This window comes from Bufo bufo, chromosome 5 (assembly GCF_905171765.1).
Source record: "Bufo bufo chromosome 5, aBufBuf1.1, whole genome shotgun sequence".
NCBI lineage: Eukaryota > Metazoa > Chordata > Amphibia > Anura > Bufonidae > Bufo > Bufo bufo.
Genome location: NC_053393.1, coordinates 143,213,241 through 143,236,462, shown reverse-complemented (window position 1 = coordinate 143,236,462; position 23,222 = coordinate 143,213,241). Strand labels below are relative to the sequence as shown.

The following is a 23,222-nucleotide window of genomic DNA, read 5'->3' as shown; positions in this document are numbered from 1 at the left end:
GAGGGTTCGGTGGTTCCGGTCCTCATCCTGACGGACCACAAGAATCTGACCTACCTTTCTGAGGCCAAGAGATTGACACCACGTCAGGCCAGATGGGCTCTGTTCTTGTCACGTTTTAATTACGTGGTCTCCTACCTACCCGGTTCCAAGAACATCAGGGCGGATGCCTTATCACGGCAGTACTCCGAGCTGTCCAGGGAGGAGTCGATTCCGACTTCGGTCATACCTCCGAATCAGATCTTGGCCGCCATTCGCACCAGCCTGACCTCTCCCCTGGGTGAGCAGATTTTGGCGGCTCAATCTGGTGCTCCCTCTGGGAGACCCAACGGCAGATGTTTTGTGCCTGAGGAGTTGCGCACTCGGTTGTTGCGAACCTACCATAACTCCAAGACCGCGGGGCATCCTGGAAAGAATCAGCTGTCCTGGGCTGTTTCACGTCTGTTCTGGTGGCCTTCCCTACGTTCCGACATCGCCGCATATGTAGCGGCATGCTCCGTTTGTGCCCAGAGTAAGTCCCCTCGGCACCTTCCGTTGGGCCTTCTGCAACCCATAGCCACCGGGGAGCGCCCATGGTCACACCTGGGGATGGATTTCATTGTGGACCTCCCTGCATCCCGAGGCCATACGGTCATTCTCATGATTGTGGATCGGTTTTCCAAAATGTGCCACTGTGTTCCTCTCAAGAGGTTACCCTCTGCACAAGAGTTGGCCACGATTTTTGCCCGGGAGGTCTTCCGGTTGCACGGTTTGCCCAAGGAGATTGTGTCGGATCGGGGGAGTCAGTTTGTGTCCAGGTTCTGGCGCGCCTTTTGCTCCCAGTTGGGGATTCATCTCTCCTTCTCCTCGGCCTACCACCCTCAGTCCAATGGGGCAGCAGAACGATCCAATCAGGCCTTGGAGCAATTCCTTCGTTGCTATGTCTCCGATCACCAAGACAATTGGGTTGACCTCCTGCCTTGGGCTGAGTTTGCCAGGAACACGGCGGTGAACTCTTCCTCTGGGACGTCTCCCTTCATGGCCAATTATGGGTTCCAACCTGCCGTGTTACCGGAGGTATTCTCTCCCCAGGATATTCCGGCTGTGGAGGATCACCTTTCCGTCCTACGTGCTTCTTGGGTACTTATCCAGAAGTCCCTTGAGGTCTCTGCGCAGCGCCAGAGACTCCAGGCTGATCGCAGACGAGCGCCTGCTCCTTCCTACCAGGTCGGAGACCATGTATGGTTGTCCACCCGCAACCTCAACCTTCGAGTGCCCACTCCCAAGCTGGCGCCTCGCTTTGTTGGTCCCTTCCGAGTGCTTCGCAGGGTAAACCCGGTAGCCTATGCCCTTGCGCTTCCTCCTGGCATGCGGATCTCCAACGTGTTTCATGTCTCCCTGTTGAAGCCACTGGTGTGTAATCGTTTCACTTCCTCGGTTCCTCGGCCTCGTCCGGTCCAAGTGGGTAATCGTGAGGAGTATGAGGTGAGCAATATCCTGGACTCACGCCTGGTCCGCGGTCGGGTGCAGTTTTTGGTCCATTGGCGTGGTTATGGTCCAGAGGAGCGTTCCTGGGTTCCCTCCGCAGATGTCCATGCTCCTGCCTTGCTCCGAGCCTTCCACGCACGCTTCCCTCAGAAACCGTTCTTTACTCCGCGGAGGAGGGGCCCTTGAGGGGGAGGTACTGTCATGGTCTTACCTTCTTGCTGTTCTCCTTCGTTTGACATGTGCTGGCGGCCATCTTGGTTTCTGGGTTTCTTGTAGCCTCCCACCCTGCGGCTCCTCCTTCCCACTGGGAGGAGCTGGACGCCCAGCTCATATATATAGGAGGTCTGTGGCTTCAGTTCCTTGCTTGGTCCTCCTGTGTTCACATGCTTCTAGACTGCTGCTGCTTCTGGTTCCTGATCCTGGTTTCGTCCGACTACCCTGCTGGTTCCTGATCCTGGTTTCGTCCGACTACCCTGCTGGTTCCTGATCCTGGCTTCGTCTGACTACCCTGCTGGTTCCTGATCCTGGCTTCGTCTGACTACCCTTCTGGTTCCTGACCTCTGGCTTCGCAAAGACTCTGCTTCGGTTTTGCCATCCGTTTGGACTTTTGCTTTACAGCTTTATTTTCAATAAAGCCTTCTTATTTTCACTTATCGCTTGTTGTACGTCTGGTTCATGGTTCCGTGACACATGTCCTCAGTGAACAGTTCAAAGTATTTGCTAAGGAGCATTTAAACTAGGAAAGGGGGGCAAAAGAGTGATAATGTCATAGAGCAGGCAGACAATGTCATAGAGCAGCAGGAAATGCTAGCAGAATGCTTGGGTGTATAGGGAGAGGCATTACCAGTAGAAAGAGGGAGGTGGTCATGCCGCTCTACAGAGCACTAGTGAGACCTCATTTGGAGTATTGTGCGCAGTACTGGTGTGGCAAAACCAACCTCGCCACTGGGTTTTGGAGAGGACTGGCTGCTGGCCTCTTGCCCCTGGATTATGGGCCATATACTAACTTTTAAACCCCTGCACCTATTCTCAATCAAATAGTTTTTATTATTCAAATAAAATTGGCATATCACAAGACATTTGCGTCTACAATTTTTTGTAATTTTCTCCCCTCCACTTCTCATATACACAGAATTGTATAAAAACATTATCATATGTCCACATATTTGATACATCTTCCACAGTTATTGTACATAATGAATATACCAATAAAAAGACAAAACAGTTACAGAGTTATTTGACTATAAAGCCCAACATCCGCCACCCCCCCTCTCCCAACTACCAACCCCCCCCCCCCAAATCAGAGAAACCCCTGAACCTATTCAAGTGAATTTTGGATAGGTTTGTCCCCAAGTTATACTGTTTAAATTGATGTTAGTTATATGTATGGCCAATGTAAACTCACAAAGTTGTAACAATTTATAATAAGCGTAACTTGTCAGCTTGGGAGGAAATGCTGGGTGTGTTTCTATTGTGCCATTGTCCCATTGTGTGTTTAAAGGGTGATGTCTGTCCTATTGTCTGCACATGTGTATTGGTGACTTCTCTTTGTCTTGAGAGATAATTGGATTGCTCCTCAGGTTGTCTCCGGGACAGAGAGGAGGGAACCATGATGCATTGTGGGGATATGTTGTATCTGTCCTATGTCACAGTCTTCATTCTGGTCCTCTGGGGGTGTGAACGATTGGTTGCTGTAGTTACATTGTATGTGTTGTAAATTACTGATTGGTTGTATTTCAAACCCCTGTGGGCAGTACTATGTTTGTGGTTTATGAATAAAAGAGGCTGTACGTGAAGTACAGTCAGACCACTGCTTGACCCTCAACACAGAGCCTTGTCTCGTTATTGGGGGGGATTCACTGTATGCTGTTAGAGGACCGATTGCCAGAAGTGTAAGATCCCTGTTCGTCTGCTAGCAGCTATTCGTGAGGTTCCAGTTTGGAGTGCTATTTTGTATCCAGTTCGGGAGGTTGGTGTCCTGCAGTAGCTGTGCCTGTCTCTCAGAAAAGGGGCATATCGTCTAAACGGATTTTAACCCCTTGTCTGCTGAAACGGTCCGTTACAACTGGAGACCATATCTCCAGAAGGATATGGATACTTTCGAGAGAGTTCAGGGAAGAGCTACTAAACTAATACATGGATTGCAGGATAAAACTTACCAGGAAAGATTAAAGGACCTTAGCATGTATAGCTTGGAAGAAAGACGAGACAGAAGGGATATGATAGAAACTTTTAAATACATAAAGGGAATCAACAAGGTAAAAGAGGAGAAAATATTTAACAGAAGAAAAACTGCTACAGGACATAGTTTTAAATTAGAGGGGCAAAGGTTTAAAAGTAATATCAGGAAGTATTACTTTACTGAGAGAGTAGTGGATGCATGGAATAGCCTTCCTGCAGAAGTGGTAGCTGCAAATACAGTGAAGGAGTTTAAGCATGCATGGGATAGGCATAAGGCCATCCTTCATATAAGATAGGGCCAGGGGCTATTCATAGTATTCAGTATATTGGGCAGACTAGATGGGCCAAATGGTTCTTATCTGCTGACACATTCTATGTTTCTATGTTTCTAGAACCCTATCCCAATGGAAAGATGGCTATTCTTAAATCATTGGGTGATCTCCTGAAGTTTCTAAAGACTTTCAATTTACCCCATAATCCACTTCCTGATAGCCTTCCTCGGGGTCTGCCTCAATGTGAAAGATGGCAAAGAGCCAAGTCCTTGGCGGCCTACAAAGGCAAGAAGCAACCCCACTTGGGACACAAAATCTGATGCTTGTACTTCTCCTGGACTATTAAAAGTTCACAGTTTTTCCTCCAGTTCCCAAGTCTGTTCAAGACTATTTCTGTCCTCCTAACCATAGGATAGGATTGCCAAATATCTTGCATGAATTTTATTATTATGGTACGCACAGCAAGTTTAAGATCAACGTACAGAAGTCAAAGATGTCTCACTTACGAGATAGTTTCTAAGTTAAATGGCACTGAGAGAGTATTCCTTATCTAAGGGTGAAGATCCTGGCCAAACCTAAAGACTTATTCCATCTAAACTTTCAACCATTGGCAAACACCATAAAGAAAAATCTAAGAGGTTGGGCGTCTTTACAATTATCTTGGTTTGGCAGGATCATTGCTAGATGTTCTGTCTCCGTCAGGTCAATTCATTTAATGACCTAACTGAGAACAATGTGAGAAAATGCAGCAACATAGCATGCCTTTTGTGCTGTAACACAGCAAGCTGTATTGTTCAGCTGATAGGAGGCACTTTGTACATAACCCATTTCAGGACCGTGGACAGCAGAGCGGTAACTGAGTAGCTGCATTCTCTGCTCTGGCCTTGTACCAACAAAGAATTTTATTTATTTTACTCACTTATATAGTGCTGACATATTCCACAGCGCTTTACAGACATTAACATCACTTGCTGTCCCCAGTGGAGCTCACAATCTAAGTTGCAAATCAAATGGCCACATAAAGATATATTAGAATATATTTTTAAAAATTGCCTCTAAGTTACATTTTTACAAGAGGACATTTAGATTTACCCAGAACCATAATTCAGCTTTACAAAGGGACAGGGCTGGCCATACAGATTAGAAAGCTGTTGACTGAATGCTGGTCCAGCCAACAGTTATTCTTTCCAAGCCTCCCACGCATATGCCCACCTGTCTCGGTTTGCGTAACATGTTTTCTCAATCAGGAGATGGGAATAGGGTCCTGTCAGATACCTCTGGTGGTGGCTGATTTCTCATAAGTTGAGGCATAGACTAAGTTGTATTTTAAACATCTCAGTCTTACAATTTTACAATTTCTTTTTAAACAAAAAAGATATCCAACCAAGGCTTACAGATAAGAACAAATTTGTTCCGCACAACATCCAAAGCAAACAGACAGAACAAGCAACTGCTGGCAAACAAACACACAATCACACCAACATCCATACCTCATATACATCGCAACACACTCACTAGTTTAAAAAGAAAAACAGATCTGAGCTTGGATCCAAGCATCCTAAAGCTGTAGAAAATGGTCAGGCAGCATAGGTTAGTTAATACAATGATAGGTCAGTATTAATCTGTTATACCCATTGGGATACTGTGGGGCATTTAGGGGATTTCCAATTAAGAAGAATGACATTTCTAGCGTGGAACATTAAAAGTATATGTATCACCCAGCCATATTTTGTAGGGACCATCCCAGAGACCATGCCAACAAACTAACTCCCGGAAGCCCCAGTGTTGTAGAACAGGAAAGAGCTGCTGGAAGCATTACATCTGGTGCAGATGGGCTGGGGAAACCTACGCATTCGGCCCATTCTAGAGAGGGTAAAATATACAGTCATGGCCAAAAGTTTTGAGAATGACAAAAATATTAGTTTTCACAAAGTTTGCTGCTAAACTGCTTTTAGATCTTTGTTTCAGTTGTTTCCGTGATGTAGTGAAATATAATTACACGCACTTCATATGTTTCAAAGGCTTTTATCGACAATTACATGACATTTATGCAAAGAGTCAGTATTTGCAGTGTTGACCCTTCTTTTTCAGGACCTCTGCAATTCAACTGGGCATGCTCTCAATTAACTTCTGGGCCAATTCCTGACTGATAGCAACCCATTCTTTCATAATCACTACTTGGAGTTTGTCAGAATTAGTGGGTTTTTGTTTGTGGTCAGGACCTAAACGAGTGTAAGATGCCCAACCACCACCCCCCTACCTAATTGGCCTGAGGTGTGCCTTGGCCTCACTAGGTCGGTATGCCTGAAAAAGGGGGCATACCCTGAATGTGATGGTTGAATGACTGAATGAAGAATGGGAATGGGTGGGCAGGGGACGTCCGAATGCCGACGTGCTGCCTGGGAGAGCCGGACTGCTTAAGACAGGTACCGGCCAGCCTTAACACTTGTGGTCAGGACCTAAACGAGTGGAAGATGCCCAACCACCACCCCCCTACCTAATTGGCCTGAGGTGTGCCTTGGCCTCACTAGATCGGTATGCCTGAAAAAGGGGGCAAAACCCACCAGTGAGGGAAGGATTGGCCTGAGGTGCTACTCTGCCAATGTACTGAATGCTTGGACCAGCTCCGCTTGTGGCTCCGGGATATACCGTACAAAGCACACCGAGTGCCAGCGCCCCAAGTGTTTGATGATATGCACAGGGACTCCATGCTTGGACGCTGCGGATGCCGCACCGATGCGGAAAGAATGCCCCGAGAATTGAGCCGGATTCAATCCTACACTGGTCAACAGGATGCGAATATGTTTGATGAACTGGCTGGACGTCAGTGGACCAACAGGGAATGGAAGTAATGGGTCGGTGGGGCTGTGAAGACTAAGGGCCAGCAAGAGGTTGTCCAAGACTGTCACTGGACACCATGCGTTTGTGGTCTGGAAGAACTTAACTACATGGCCGGGACCTACCTGCCTTGTTTTGTTGTGAGGCAACTGCAAATGAAAGTTACTGCCCATCCTGACTAAATCTCCCTTGCGGAGAGCCACCGCCCCTTGTCTGGCCTGTGTCACTTCACCTGGTCTTAAAAACCCGTAAAACGCCAAGTACATCGCCGCCTTGGCTGGGAAGGACTCCGAATGGTGACAATGTGAGAACTTCCGACAGGCTACAAAACGTGTCCCCCGTAATAGGTCGACGGACCGACTTGACCGTGACCTGGCTTTTTTGAATGCCTCTGAGGATGGCCTTGATCGGGTGAGCTGAAAATATAGAGGGTCTGTCTGGCTCTTGAAGTGCCAAAAAATGCTGCACCCTAGCCAAATATAGCCTAATGGTGTTGTAGGATAAAGCCAATACCGAATGACAATAAGACACGAAAGCCACCATATACCTGACCTGACCTGTGTCACCTCTAGGATATGCCAACTGAAAGTTCGAAAAACCACCCACGCTCGGCGGTACGACCGCAACGTACTGGCCGACAAAGACTTGGTAATGAGTGAACTGGCGACCACCATCAGAGGGTCTAATCCAAGACCAGCAGCCGCCAGTCCGGTACCGGGGTGCCCACTGAGTCTGCTTCTGGGTTCTGTAAGAAAAAGCGAGAAAAATCTAAACGAGATAAAGCATCAGCTGCAACGTTGCTGACCCCGTCCAAAAACAGGGCATGAAAATGAAACCCCTGTTCCAGAGCTATCCAGGTCAATCTACGCATGAAAGACATGATGAGTAACGATTTAGATCTGCCCTTGTTAATGATCTCTGCAGTCGCCATGTTGTCAGTGTGGAAAACCACCGTGTGACCCGACCACCTATGCCCCCAGACTATAGCAGCTGCTACGATAGGATAGATCCCGAACAATGCCGACGTCTGAGAAAACCCCCGCACTTGTAGCACGTGTGTGGGCCATGAGCCGGTGAACCAATGTGAGACAAATATGGCCGCGAAACCTACCGAGGCAGCCGCGTCTGAAAATACGTGTGGAGAATCAGAAGTGGCCCTCGGAATAAACATGGAAATGCCGTTCCACCCGCTGAGAAATCTGTCCCACATGAACAGATCTGCTCGGGCGTTCGCATTAAGATGCACTGGTGTGTCCAAATCACTGGTCTGTTGTAATAAGACTAGCAATCTTGAAATGAATGATCTACCCTGAGGAATGATCCTCATGGCAAAGTTTAACATGCCCAACAGAGACTGCAATTCTCTCTTGGTGCAAACCTGAGACATGAGCAAGGAACGGACACCTGATTTGATTCTGTCGAGTTTGTCTTGTGGCAGACTGGCTGACATGGCGCGTGAATCCAGAGAGATCCCCAAGAACGTGACAACCTGCGCAGGCCCTTCTGTTTTGTGTTCGGCCACTGGAATGTTTAACTCCTTGAAGACCTGCAAGAGAACCTGCAAGTCAACAGGCGCCTGTGAGGGTTCTTCGATCAACAGAAAATCATCCAGGTAGTGAATGACATTCTGGCAACCCTGTTCCAACAAAATCCATTCCAGTGCCTGCGCTAACTTGTCAAACAGACTGGGGCTGCTCTTGGAACCAAACGTCAACTTGGTGGCGAAATAGTACGCATCTCTCCATTTGATGCCATGCCACTGCCAGAGAGATGGGCTAATGGGCCGCAGTTTGAACGCATCAGAGACATCTGCTTTGGACAGCCAAGCCCCCATGCCTGTCTGAAGAATGACCTGGATAGCCTGGTCTACGGAAGTATACTTCAAGGAAAATTCCTCGGACGGAATCAACGAGTTGAGACTTGGAACGTGGGAAGAATGTGGAGCAGACAAATCATAAATCAAACGACATTTATTGGAATATTTTCCCTGCACCACCCCCACCGGGCTCACCCTCCAAGTGCAGAAAGGAGGGGACTGGAAAGGACCAATGATGAAACCCTTGTCCAGCTCAACTGCCAAGAGTGAATCCACCAGACCAGCATGTTTAGAAGCCGACTGCAAGTTGGGGCATTCATGAGTCTGCTGGGGCAAGGTGATGAGCCCAGTGTGAAACCCCCGTGAAAACCCTTCCACCAGGAATGTACGGAACGGCTGAACCGGATGAAGCCGCAGCAGCTGGTCTAGTGCCTGCACATTCACTACAACCTGCTGCCCGTAAGCTGACAGACAAGATGACAGAATCTAAGCCCCTCCCCTTCCCCCCCCCCCCCCCCCCAGCAGCGTGAAACGATTGAACGAAAAGCCTTCGAGGCTGACAGGGAGTATGATAGTCGTTTCCACTGACGTATGAAGCGAGCCCGAGTTTGTGTGAATCTGTGACGTGGCAGATTAATTAAAAACGAATACTGCGGGCTAACGAACCTACAGACGTGGTAGGTGATGTATGTAAGTATAGGATTTGTGGAAAACAGACCGTATGACGTATGACACTAGTCTACGAGATGAAACGGGATGTGTATGTCGTGCGAGCGTGTAGCTGTATTGGCGGATGTACCTATGCTAGAGGTGTATGGATAAAGCTTGGTGGATAAAGGTTCCCCAAAAAAAATTTTTTTTTTTCTTTATTTGAACAACCCACTCTTTTTTTTTTTTTTTTTTTTACTTTATTTAACAATCCACTTGTACCCTTTTTTTTTTTTTTTTTCGTCAAACTGCCTGATGTGCGAACTATGTGTCTAAGGTATGTATGTAGTGTATGTGATGAGTGTCAAACATGTGCACAAGCAGCAACCTTGTAAGTAATCAACCCAGTAATGGCACCAGGACCCAGCTGCCAGAGTTTAACCTGCTGAGCCCAGATGACTCGCAGCCCCTGTATGAACTTAGATACAGGTTATGCTGAGAGTGCTGAACAGGCAATGAGCTCCAACTATGTGACAATGCTGCCCCCTGGTGCCAAAACTTGAATTGCATGTGCCTGAACGCAGTGAGGAGAAGCGATCCTCCGGCACACTTCCCCCTCTCTACACACCCTCCTACCCTCCCCCACGTTGCCACACTCCCCAAACAAACCAGTTATCTTGGAAAACGATCTGAACAGCTTGCAGACAGAAGGGAAAGGTACACCCGGCTTCTCTGAGATCCGACTCGTGCAGGACGCTTGCTGATGACGTCACACCCGGAAGTAGCAGACGTCCGAATGCCGACGTGCTGCCTGGGAGAGCCGGACTGCTTAAGACAGGTACCGGCCCCTCCCACAAATCCAGGCTAGCCTGCGGCCAGCCTTAACACTTGTCCACCCGCCTCTTGAGGATTGACCACAAGTTCTCAATGGGATTAAGATCTGGGGAGCTTCCAGGCCATGGACCCAAAATGTCAAAGTTTTGGTCCCCGAGCCACTTAGTTATCACTTTTGCCTTATGGCACGGTGCTCCATCGTGCTGGAAAATGCATTGTTTATCACCAAACTGTTGTTGGATTGTTGGAAGAAGTTGCTGTTGGAGGGTGTTTTGGTACCATTCTTTATTCATGGCTGTGTTTTTGGGCAAAATTGTGAGTGAGCCCACTCCCTTGGATGAGAAGCAACCCCACACATGAATGGTCTCAGGATGCTTTACTGTTGGCATGACACAGGACTGATGGTAGCGCTCACCTTTTCTTCTCCGGACAAGCCTTTTTCCAGATGCCCCAAACAATCAGAAAGAGGCTTCATCTGAGAATATGACTTTGCCTCAGTTCTCAGCAGTCCATTCACCATACTTTCTGCAGAAGATCAATCTGTCCCTGATGTTTTTTTTGGAGAGAAGTGGCTTCTTTGCTGCCCTTCTTGACACCAGTCCATCTTCCAAAAGTCTTCACCTCACTGTGCAGATGCGCTCACACCTGCCTGCTGCCATTCCTGAGCAAGCTCTGCACTGGTGGCACTCCGATCCCGCAGCTGAATCCTCTTTAGGAGACGATCCTGGCGCTTGGTGGACTTTCTTGGATCTGCACTTGGTCCTAATTCTAGCAACGGGGTCCTTTGCACGATCTACTTCCTTGAAGTTCTTGATGATCCTATAAATTGTTGATTGAGGTGCAATCTTAGTAGCCACAATATCCTTGCCTGTGAAGCCATTTTTATGCAACGCAATGATGGCTTCACGCGTTTCTTTGCAGGTCACCATGGTTAACAATGGAAGACTAATGATTTCAAGCATCACCCTCTTTTTAACATGTCAAGTCTGCCATTTTAACCCAATCAGCCTGACATAATGATCTCCAGCCTTGTGCTTGTCAACATTCTCACCTGAGTTAACAAGACGATTACTGAAATGATCTCAGAAGGTCCTTTAATGACAGCAATGAAATGCAGTGGAAAGTTTTTTTTGGGATTAAGTTAATTTTCACGGCAAAGAAGGACTATGCAATTCATCTGATCACTCTTCATAACATTCTGGAGTATATGCAAATTGCTATTATAAAAACTTAAGCAGCAACTTTTCCAATTTACAATATTTATGTAATTCTCAAAACTTTTGGCCACGACTGTACTTCTGTATCAATTGGTGCCTGGCACTAATTAGAGAGGATCGCCATGTACAACCCAACTTCTTGAGATGTTGATCCTCTAGTTCTGGGATGTCCTCTCTCCACCTGTCAAAAGATTTCTTCAAAGTGGATTCTTGTTTTATCAACATTGTCCTGTAGAAGGAGGAGAATGTTTTAACATGCGTATCCCTTCTAGCTACGTTTCCATCAGAGCATGTTGAATTTCAAGTGCCTGATCATTTTCCCGTAGCATCTGCTGTCAGGGGGAGTCAAAATGATTAGCCAGTCCTGCCCAAATTGGTGGGTTCAACAGATGTTCATCAAATATGTATGGCCACCTTAATTTTATATACCCTTTAACGGCACAGTCTGCATGTAGTAATGGAGCTCAGTGTACAGCGCGCTTTACAGCTGAACCGCTCATTAACACTCTCCAAGCAAGAAAGTGAAATATTCAGGAAGTGAGAACTGAGTTAACTTTAAGGCTAGGAGAATAATTAGAATGTTAAATTGGTACAGAAATGTCATGTAGGTCATTTTGGGGTGGAAAGTACAGTTAGATCATGCAAAAGTAGTACAATTTATCCAAGTGCAAGTAAGTGATTGATACATTTGACCTAACAAAGACAAGACAGCGTCTGCATTTTGATGTGGATTTTGTCATCCAGTCTTCTCATAGCAGAAAGTGCACAGAAATGGATAACAGCAAATGGGATGCAATTAAATAGAGCAAGGAACTATGTTGGTTGAAAGGATGTCTTCAAGGCTGTATTGACCTGTAAAGGGATGATTATAGGGCAGCACTACATATACAGTATATGAGCAGCATAGACATTCTGTTCTCAGTCTTTGACATCTGGTGAATGCATGTGTCTATTGAGTCCCAACAAAACTGTCCAGGGCAATCCTACACAAAGCAGTGCGCAGCCACAAATACAGCGGCACCCGCTTTCCAAACATTACACCTCTTTACCAGTCTCCTTCATGTTGAGAAATCACCTGGCCCTTCTACTAAAGGTGCAATGTAGGTGTACATTCACACTCTGCTGTTTACTGTTAACAACCTGTACCTAACATTTATATAGGGGAAATTTCACTGAATACTGAAAACAGAATAAATCTCCTGCAAAGTCAGGAATTCATTTTGGTTGTGGCAATTAGCGACTTATTGACCATTGACATACCATTTTTTTGCAATGCTGGAGGACTCTGGCTTGGATGTTCTGTATGAGGGCACCCTCAAGATAGGGTGCTGTGTATGGAGGGGCTCGTTGTCTAAGGCACACTGTAAGGCTCCATTCACACGTCCGCAATGTGTTTTGCGGATACATGGAGTCACGGATCCGCAAAACACGGAAAGCGGCAATGTGCGTTCCGCATTTTGCGGACCGCACATTGCCGACATAATAGAATATGCCTGTTCTTGTCCGCAATTGCGGACAAGAATAGGACATGTTCTATTTTTTTGCAGAAACGGAAGCACGGATGCGGAAGTGCGGATCCGCAAATGTGGATGCGGACAGCACATTCCGTCCCCATAGAGAATAAATGGGTCCGCACCCTTTCCGCAAAATTGCGGAAAGGATGCGGACACATTTTGCGGACGTGTGAATGGAGCCTAAAGCATTTTATGGCAGGCACTGTTAGTAGGGGCACTTTTTGTTTGGGGCACTAGTAACGGGGGAGCCCACTCAGCAATAGAATGTCACGAGAACCTCTCTTCAGGCTTCAGGCCTGAAAATTCCATCAATCATGGTTGAGTTCAGCAGTAAGGTACCGCAAAATGTTTTTCTTTTAATTTATAATGTACAATATGCAGGGGCACCAAGATAATCCAAGTAGCTGGAATCTGTCAGGGTAGCACACAGACAGAAAAATGCACAGAATAAGGCTCTCTAAAGCGTATCCTTTAATAAATATATATATTTTTTTAATCGGTATTAAAATATCAAAGTTTACAGTGAATCAATGTATGTTTATTAAAGGGGTATTCCGGTTTCCTATATCGATGACCTGTCCTCAGGATATGTCATCAATATCAGATTAGAAGGGGGCCAACTCCCAGCACCCACGCCAATTAGCTGTTTGAAGAGAACGCAGCTCTTGCCCAAGCACTGCATTCTTTTCACTCTGCTCTCCGTCAACATTGCAGTGGCGATCAGTGTGATTACAGCTCCTCTACCCCATTCACTTGAATGGGACGAAGTGTAACTACAATTTCTCTTTCCCATTGAAGCGAATAGGATGGAGGATCTGTAATCACACTGCTCACTGCTGCATTGCCGAAAGCGAGCAGGTAAACAGTGAAGAGGACGCAGTGCTCACCGCAGCATTGCATTCTCTTCAATCAGCTGATCAGCCGAGGTGCAGGGAGTTGGGCCTTCGCCGATCTGATATTGATGACCTATCCTGAGAATAGTTCATCAATATAGGAAACTGAACGATCCCTTTAAGTTTTAAGGTAGCCTTATTCTGTAAATGTTTCTAGTTCATAATGTATGCTCACAATTGCCAAATGTCCTGGGATCCCCCCAACAAAGGGTTGACGTGCTATTTTATTTTAAAAATGTGGTGTTTTAAATGGAAAAATTAACACTTAGCTGCACGTTTATTAAGAACGGCATTTTAGACGCCGACCTTAATAAGGCCCTGCGCTGGCGATCTATCCACCGCTGATTCTAAATGTAAGACAGATAATAGAATATGATAAATGACCCCACCTACGTCACACCCACTTTTTTAGACCTGGTGTGAGTGAGGAAAAGTCGCATGATTGCTGTGCAAAGGACCTTTGCTCCACAATCTGCGCCAGACATACACCTAATATAGGCATATTTCTGTTTAATAAATGACCCTGTTAAAGTCTAAGGGCTTATGCACACGGCCATAGCCATTTTTGCGGTCCACAAATTGCGGATATGCAAAACACAGACACAAGCTATGTGCGCTATGTCTGGCCCTCTATAGAACTGTCCTATCCTTGTCCATAATGCGGACAAGAATGGGACAGGTGCCACAGAACGGATATACTGTGTGCTGTCCACATCCTTCGTGGCCCGTGCACTTTTCTACCAGAATAATATTGCTAAATGTGCTAATCCTGTATATTGTATGATACTCTATTCAATCTTGTCCAGAAAGGCATGCAGTACGATACATGTGTAGCTGCACGAAGTACCAGTGTTTTAAAACTGCAGCACAAATTAAACACCCGGTTCCACTGGAAACAAAGGTTGGATTCACACAGTACAAGCTGATTTACTGTGCAGTTGTAGTACCGATTCCGAGAATAAAGGACTTAAAGGGAACCTGTCACCTGGATTTTGGGTATAGAGCTGAGGACATGGGTTGCTAGATGGCCGCTAGCACATCCGCAATACCCAGTCCCCATAGCTCTGTGCGCTTTTATTGTGTAAAAAAAAACTGATTTGATACATATGCAAATTAACCTGAGATGAGTCAGAGCTTGAAAATCTGACTCTTCTCTGGTCACACAAGTAAGATATGACTCTTTTATGTTAATTTGCATAAAAGGCAGGAAGTACAAAAATGCTTTATACTTATTTATACTGATTTGTCTGCAAAGGAAATTAAAAGTGTAATTCATATGTTTAGGGTAACACAATGAACATTTAGAAACGCTCAGTGAGGGTAGCATAGTAGAGGTGACAGGTTCCCTTTAAGCTGTAAAGTGTCACTTTCAGCCTTAAATATAGGCATCAAGGTGGGTGGCTCAGTGGTTAGCACTGGAACTTTGAAGTGCTGGGGTCCTAGGTTCAAATCTAACCAAGGACAACATCTGCATAGGGTTTATGTGTTCTTCCTGTGTTTCCATGGTACTCTAGTTTCTTCAAACAATTCAAAGACAATTTAATTTAGATTGTGAGCCCCACTGGGGACAGAGAGATGATAGTCTGGAATATGTCAGCACTATATAAAATATGAAATAAGTTAAAGGGTGTCCCAGTGCTCATTTTGTCATAGGATATATAATTGACATACAATCCCAGTAGTAGGAAACATACCCTGGATACTCAGAGCTAACAGGAGCAATAGTACCACAGTTCTGCAGTTGGGAGTGGTTGTACCGCAGCAATGGCCTGATACACATTCCACGTGTGTCTATTCCATGGAGGTGATCGCGCTGCCAGGTGCAAGTAAAGGCTTCTAAGCGAGGTCCTATTATATCAGGCTCTTCTATGCAACCGAACATATGAGTTCCAACAGGGATAGTTTCGTCACAAACGATCCTTCTGTTGAGGTTAGAGTTTCGTGCACATAGTAAAGTTCCGCCACAAATCAAATCTTTAAAAGGTTTTATTATACTGGCAAAAGAGATGGATAAACAAGCATTGAGCAAACATCCACACTCATAGATCCGGATGTGCACGAAACTCTAACCTCCACAGAAGGATCGTTTGTGACGAGACCATCCCTGTTGGAACTCGGATGTTCGGTTGCATAGAAGATCCTGATATAATCGGACCTAGCGTAGAAGCCTTTACTTGTACCTGGCAGTGCGATCACCTCCAAGGAATAAGCACTGTTTAATGTGAATTGAACCCACTTCACACGGAGATCAGCAGCGCCGATAAGACACCATTTCAACGTAAAAGAGAACTTTCTCTTCCCATTTTTCTTTGTGGTTTTTGTTTTCTTTTTTTTATTTTTTTATTAATTTTACATTCTACCTGTAAACTGTTTCATACAAGTCTATTACTGTACCTGATGAGAAGCACCTTAGTAGTGAAGAAGAACTTGCGTGCAATCTACCAGAAATTCAGGAGGGAGCAGAATTTGAGACGTGCAACAGCTGTCATGTCTTGGGCTCCTTATTGTTCTTGTGTTGTTCATACCTCCTTATCCACAGCAGGTGTATTGTTGAGCCATCATTAAACTGCATGCAGATAAGGACGGCAATGCGTGGCGACATTCTGTGCTGTCAGTCAATGTTTAACCTTCTCCTACACTCCAATGTATCACAAAATAGCCCTGCTTCTGCCGCTGAATAAATGGTGTACAAGGAGGTTTAATGAAGTCCCCTCCCTAATAGTCTGCTTCCAGTAATGCAGGCTGGGTATAAAAATTGAGGACAAACCTGAGACGGAGGACAGTCTGTCCTATCCAATCGAAGATTCCATGAGAAGAAGGAGTCATAGTGATAATGAGTTAAGAGGTAAGAATATTATAGTAATGGAAAGAGGAAGCAAGACAGAGAAGAGGAGACTGGGGTAGGGAGAAAAACAAAAAGTGTGTGTGGGGGGGGCAGAGTACAATGGGCACAGCGGCAGCAGTTAGCTCCTAGCACAGATAATTTAACTATTCAGACCCTGGCTTTTTCTGAACTTTAGTTTTTCTCTGGAGATCCACTATAAATATAGATGAGAAATGGTTTCCGTGAGCAGATGAAGTTCAAGGGCCTGAGGGGGATACTAAGTATTGCATTTTATATGCAGGTGAGGCTCATGATATGGGCCCATACTCAAACCTGTCACCAGTTTGTAATCTGAATCACTTTTAGGCTACATGCACACGAACGTTAGGGCTCCGTGCCCGTGCTGTGGACCTCAAATTGCGGTCTGCAATGCATGGGCACAGACCGTGGGGCAGCTGCATGCGGATCACGGACCCGTTCACTTGAATGGGGTCCGCGATCCACATCCGACGGTCCGCGCCGCAAAAAAGTAGTACATGCGCTACTTTTCTGCGGTGTGGAGGCGCGGCCAGAAACACCATGGAAGCACTCTGTAGTGCTTCCGTGGGGTTTCAATCCATGCCTCCGTTCCGGTGTATGCGGGCTGCAATACGGCCATGGGGGGCATGTAGCCTTATATTGTATGTACACTGTAACCTGCCAAGTAATGATGAAAAGCATCAAGAACTCATGTAAAGAAAGCGGCGTTCCCAGAGAGCACTTTAAAAGGGTTTTCTGAGATTCTTGAACTGATGATGTATCTGATCGGTGGGAGGTCCGACACCCAGGACATTCGCCGATCAGCTGTTTGAGAAGGCATCGGTGCTCGCAGTAGCGCCATGGCCTACATCACATTCGTCAGTCACGTAGCCTAGGTGCAGCTCAGCCGCCTGAGCTGCGATACCAAGCACAGCCATTATACAATGTACACCTGTACTATGCAAGGTAAGCTAATAGAAGGCTGCAGCGCTACTGTCAGACTCCCAATGATCAGATACTGCTGACCTATCAGACCTCAGATCAGACCCCCAATCTTCATCAGACCTCACATCAGACCCCCAATCTTCATCAGACCTCAAGCCAGACCCCCAATCTTCATCAGACCCCCAATCTCCATCAGGCCTCAGGCCAGACTCCCAATCTTTATCAGACCCCCAAATCAGACCCCTAATCTTCATCAGACCTCAGATCAGACCCTCCATCGGCACTAGCAGTGCTACACTCACTTCTCTCCAATCCTACTGTACTAATGAGCACTCCCATAATTAAAGCGCTCATTAGTATTCGCTTTATAAGACGCACTGCCATTACCCCGCCACACACACTTACTTTTTCGGGGGAAAAGTGTGCTTTATAAAATGAAAAAAAAATCTAAATGAATTATCACTGTACAGTTATATTTCAAAAAGAAAGACCGGCACTCCACTCCTGGTTCAAAGTAACTCTGCTTTATTCAAGAATGGAGGAGAGACAGCGCAGAAGCGACACGTGTTTCGGCTCGAATGCGAGCCTTTTTCAAGCATAGTAAATCTCAACAAGAAACACATTTAAATAGTGCGCCATCACCGGCGTCAAACGTGCTGACGTCACATCACCATAGAAGCAGAAATACACAAAACATCAAGCGCAACAATTACAAACATTTTTGCAACATAGTTACAATGCTGATAGACATTAATTTGATCTTGTAGCTTTAAATAGAATACGCTGTGGGAAAAAGAAAAAGTCAGCAGACAGCATGAGATACAAAAAAGCAACATCCACTAATATTAAAATAATTACCCTGAGATATAAATCTCATACAGGCTACACATAGCTCAAGGGCATCCAATCTTGTCATTTTTTCTGTTTTTTCCGTTTGACGCCGGTGATGGCGCACTATTTAAATGTGTTTCTTGTTGAGATTTACTATGCTTGAAAAAGGCTCGCATTTGAGCCGAAACACGTGTCGCTTCTGCGCTGTGTCTCCTCCATGCTTGAATAAAGCAGAGTTACTTTGAACCAGGAGTGGAGTGGCGGTTGGACGCGAGCACCACGATTCCGGAGAGGAGTGCCGACTGTTTCCATTTGACTGTACAGTTATACATATGATGCCGCTGATTCAACAATCATATGTTCTCGCAAAAGTGACCCATGTTTTGCTTGATCATTTAAAGGGAGTGTGTCACCGAAATGTTTTATTCTGCTAATTAAAACCTGATAGTGAAACATATCCTTTTGGTATCACACTACAGCATAAATTGATCAATGTTATTTTTTCCCCAAAAAGTTTTCCATGAACTCCCCCTTCTACATGGCCCTTGATGCTGGAATATCATTTTTAAATTCACAAGTGCTAATTATTCCCGCAGACGTCCTGGCTCACCAGGCACATAACATTACAATAAGTTACAGAATGGTATCACAGGAGCTCCCCTGGTTCAGGTTAAATTTCAGTTTGTTAGTTGTTGTTACTGGCAGATGTCCAAAGCTGTAATTATTTCCTTGGGGAATTTTCACAAGAGCAGGGGTATATTGCCGACAGACAGCCCGCTATTGTAATACAACACCTGTAAATAGCAAGCATTTAAATAGGTGCTGCTTTACAGCACTGGGAATAATGTGTTGGCACAACTGCCATGGTGAACGTACGTGATATCCCATGCTCAGGTGTGCAGGATAATACATGTACCCCGATATTCCTGCAGGATACATCATGAGCGTTTTAGTCAGATCTGAGCTCTTCAGATCAGCTCAAGAGAAAACTGAAGACTCATTATGCAGTCACACCGAATCATTTCACAACAATAGATAATTAAATTACAAGAAGATTAAAGTTCAAAGAATAGAAATCGGTAAACTACAATGTATTGTCTTCAGCTGCTGAAAAGAATCCATTTCGGTGGATGACTCCTCGGTACAAATGCAAAACACAATTTGAGCTGTTAAAGGAGCTGTTCATTTTCCATTTTAATTTCTTGATCTGTACATTTTCCACATTCAAAAAATTAAAGGGGATCTCCATAAGTGTGAAAAAGTAAATCCAAAAACAAACAGGTAAGTTCATGTCTTTATTTAGATCTATTGCATCCACTGGTGTGAGGAATGCATGGTTCTACGCCGTGACATTTCTCCTCATCTATGGCGGTACTAGATACAGTACATCCAAACAATGCTCTCCTTAGTCACAATTCAGGAGATCTGTTTTTAGGGTGCAAACTTCTGCTGAATGAACATTGCAGTGAATCAGAAGTGCATCCTTTCATGATCCACTTTTGATTTTGGCTTTCACAACTGCATCGGAAGACCTACCTATGTGGCCGAATCCTAACAACCCCTTTCATTTTAAAGAACTACCACTGATAGAGGGTTATTACTATAAACAGGTATAAGGTAGATGCAAACACATTTGGGGTTCTCCAGCTGTGAATCTGGCATGAGGTGGAGTTCAGGTCTACAGAGATACAGGTTAGGGATGTCCAGGAACTTGATTCATTCATTCAGTAAAAAAAAAAATTGTGATTCTAAACTGCAGTCTAAATGGAGCAGAGTAGAAAGGATCCTCAGTCTGGTCCTCAGTCTTGTGAGGCTATGGTACGGTATATAAGGATGGCAATACACACAAAACAGCTGCCACATGAGGGTTGGGAGAAAAGCCTTGACCAGACACCTTTGGCAGCAGCTTATCTTCTGGAAGGACAAAAAGATTGAACCTACTAAAGCCCAACATGCTGATCCTCGTTTTCTTCAAAATCTGGCCACTGGAGGACAGTCAGGTGGCACCCATACCATTAGATTGTCGGAGATCCTGCAGATTTCATTGAGGCAGCATCAGGTTCTATTCTTTCACACTTCTCTAGTGTAAACAGGCAGTTTGACTTTTTCCTTTTTGTTATATGTGTGAAGTGTCAGCTACTAGAAATTTTATTTTCCCTGTGGTGGCCTTTTATCTTATCTGGATGACGACTACTTTATCAACCATTCTTGGTGTAAATTCTCACAACCTTAAAGAGGACCTGTCACCTCTCTTGACTTGTCGGCTTTAGTAGCTACTTGCATCCCCATGGAATAACCATTCTGGAGAATTATTTCTTATAACTCTATGTTTTGCCATTCCTCTTCTATTCTTGCCAGAAGTTTATGGATTATGGTACAGTTGGGTGTTACCAGTAATGGATGTGTCCCTGCACAGTTTGCCACTGGCAGCACTGATCGGACAATATTAGACTGGGACGCGCCCCCAACTGGTAACTCCCAACTAAGCCTTTATCCATAAATTTCTACCAAGAATGGAAGAGGAACAGCAAAACATAGAGTTATAAAAAGAAATGTTCCAGAATTGTCATATCAAGTTGCATATGAAGTTTTACCAAAATAGACATCTCAGGAGTGGTGAGGTCCTCTTTAATCACAATTCCTTAACGAGAAACACAAAAGGAACAAGATATCCACTTACAGCCTTATAGGTCCTCTTCTGGCCAGCGTGCTTCCTAATCTGTTCTCCATTAGGTCCTGTTTCCACATGCATTGAATAAATAATGTCAAAGAAATCTTCCACTACCGCCACTCTCCTCAAGGACAACTTTTCCTCAATGCCCACGCCATCCTAAGACAGAAAGAGAGGTGAAGGATCAGCAGGAGGAATATGCAAGGTCGTAAGGCACAATAAAAATAACAATACACTTCAGTTAAATCATATGCTATTGACTGAACGAGGGTTAGATAGGAAACCATTCACATATGTATATAATGTCTGCTTATCTGCAAGCTGCTCTCACAGCAAAGACCAAACTGAGCAGAGGAACAAATGGAACAGAAATTCTTGAACTTTTAACTAAATTTTTATTAAAATTCGGAGACTGAACAAAGCTAAACCCCTAAAACATCTGAATGATGAGGGTGCCTCCAAAACCTATCTTGCATCAACTGCAAAAATATAAAGAAGAACAGCAAAGTTTAGATAATCTACTGTTTCCAAAGGTAAGCAGCGTAATTTGTATAATAATGAAAAAAGGAATGAAACCACTGTAAAACAGTACAAACACAAACTAAAGCAAAATATATGTAAAACAAAGTCGAAAAAAGTATTCATAAATTTAACCAAGGAATTTTAAAATCACAATTATGCTTCAAGCAAAATAACCTATCAATCCACAAATTTATTACATCTTTATCAGCATCATGAGATTATATATCAAGTGTTAAAGGGGTTGTCCCATTACAAGAATGTATCCCTTACCCACAGGATAGAGGATATGTCTGACCGGAAGGGGTCCGACCGATTGGACCCCTGACAATCACTAGAACAGGGGCATGTGTTCCTCTATTTGAATGGAGCGGCAGACACACATGCATGTTCTCCACTACCTTTCAGCTTCGTGGGGCTGCAGGGGATAGCTGAGCACAAGTGACAGCCCCATAGGGCTGAACAGAGCAGCAGCGCACAGAAGCATATACAAAGTATATGTGTGAACCACAGCTTGTACTATATTATACGTAGTTATAACATAGGTTTTATATTGCCCTATGAATGGATATTATAGAGCTACAGTATATGTAGGTTTATCCTGACCCTAAGCATGTCTATTATAGAGCTATATGTATGTTTTATCCTGACCCTATGCATGTCTATTATAGAGATATATGTATGTTTATCCGGACCCTAAGCATGTCTATTATAGAGATATATGTATGTTTATCCTGACCCTATGCATGTCTATTATAGAGCTATATGTATGTTTTATCCTGACGCTATGCATGTCTATTATAGAGCTATATGTAGGTTTTATCCTGATGCTATGCATGTCTATTATAGAGATATATGTATGTTTATCCTGACCCTATGCATCTCTATTATAGAGCTATATGTATGTTTATCCTGACCCTAAGCATGTCTATTATAGAGCTATATGTATGTTTTATCCTGACCCTATGCATGTCTATTATAGAGCTATATGTATGTTTATCCTGACCCTATGCATGTCTATTATAGAGATATATGTATGTTTTATCCTGACCCTATGCATGTCTATTATAGAGCTATATGTATGTTTATCCTGACTCAATGCATGTATATTATAGAGCTACGGTTTATGTAGGTTTATCCTGACGCTATGCATGTCTATTATAGAGCTATATGTATGTTTTATCCTGACCCTATGCATGTCTATTATAGAGCTATATGTATGTTTATCCTGACTCAATGCATGTATATTATAGAGCTACGGTTTATGTAGGTTTATCCTGACGCTATGCATGTCTATTATAGAGCTATATGTAGGTTTTATCCTGATGCTATGCATGTCTATTATAGAGATATATGTATGTTTATCCTGACCCTATGCATCTCTATTATAGAGCTATATGTATGTTTATCCTGACCCTAAGCATGTCTATTATAGAGCTATATGTATGTTTTATCCTGACCCTATGCATGTCTATTATAGAGCTATATGTATGTTTATCCTGACCCTATGCATGTCTATTATAGAGATATATGTAGGTTTATCCTGACCCTAAGCATGTCTATTATAGAGCTATATGTATGTTTATCCTGACTCAATGCATGTATATTATAGAGCTACGGTTTATGTAGGTTTATCCTGACGCTATGCATGTATATTATAGAGCTATATGTAGGTTTTATCCTGACCCTATGCATGTCTATTATAGAGCTACAGTATACAGTATGTATGTTTATCCT

At 44.4% G+C, this 23,222-nt stretch overlaps 1 protein-coding gene across 2 annotated transcripts in view; it reads right to left on the bottom strand.

Annotated features, from left to right (window-relative positions):
* The window catches only part of NOL4 (nucleolar protein 4), a 321,068-nt gene that overhangs the window by 146,032 nt on the left and 151,814 nt on the right, over positions 1-23,222 (bottom strand). For both annotated transcript variants that reach the window (XM_040433328.1, XM_040433329.1), the window contains exon 2: positions 20,976-21,125. In XM_040433328.1, coding sequence (XP_040289262.1) covers positions 20,976-21,125 — 150 coding nt within the window. The remainder of the gene's footprint in view (positions 1-20,975; positions 21,126-23,222) is intronic.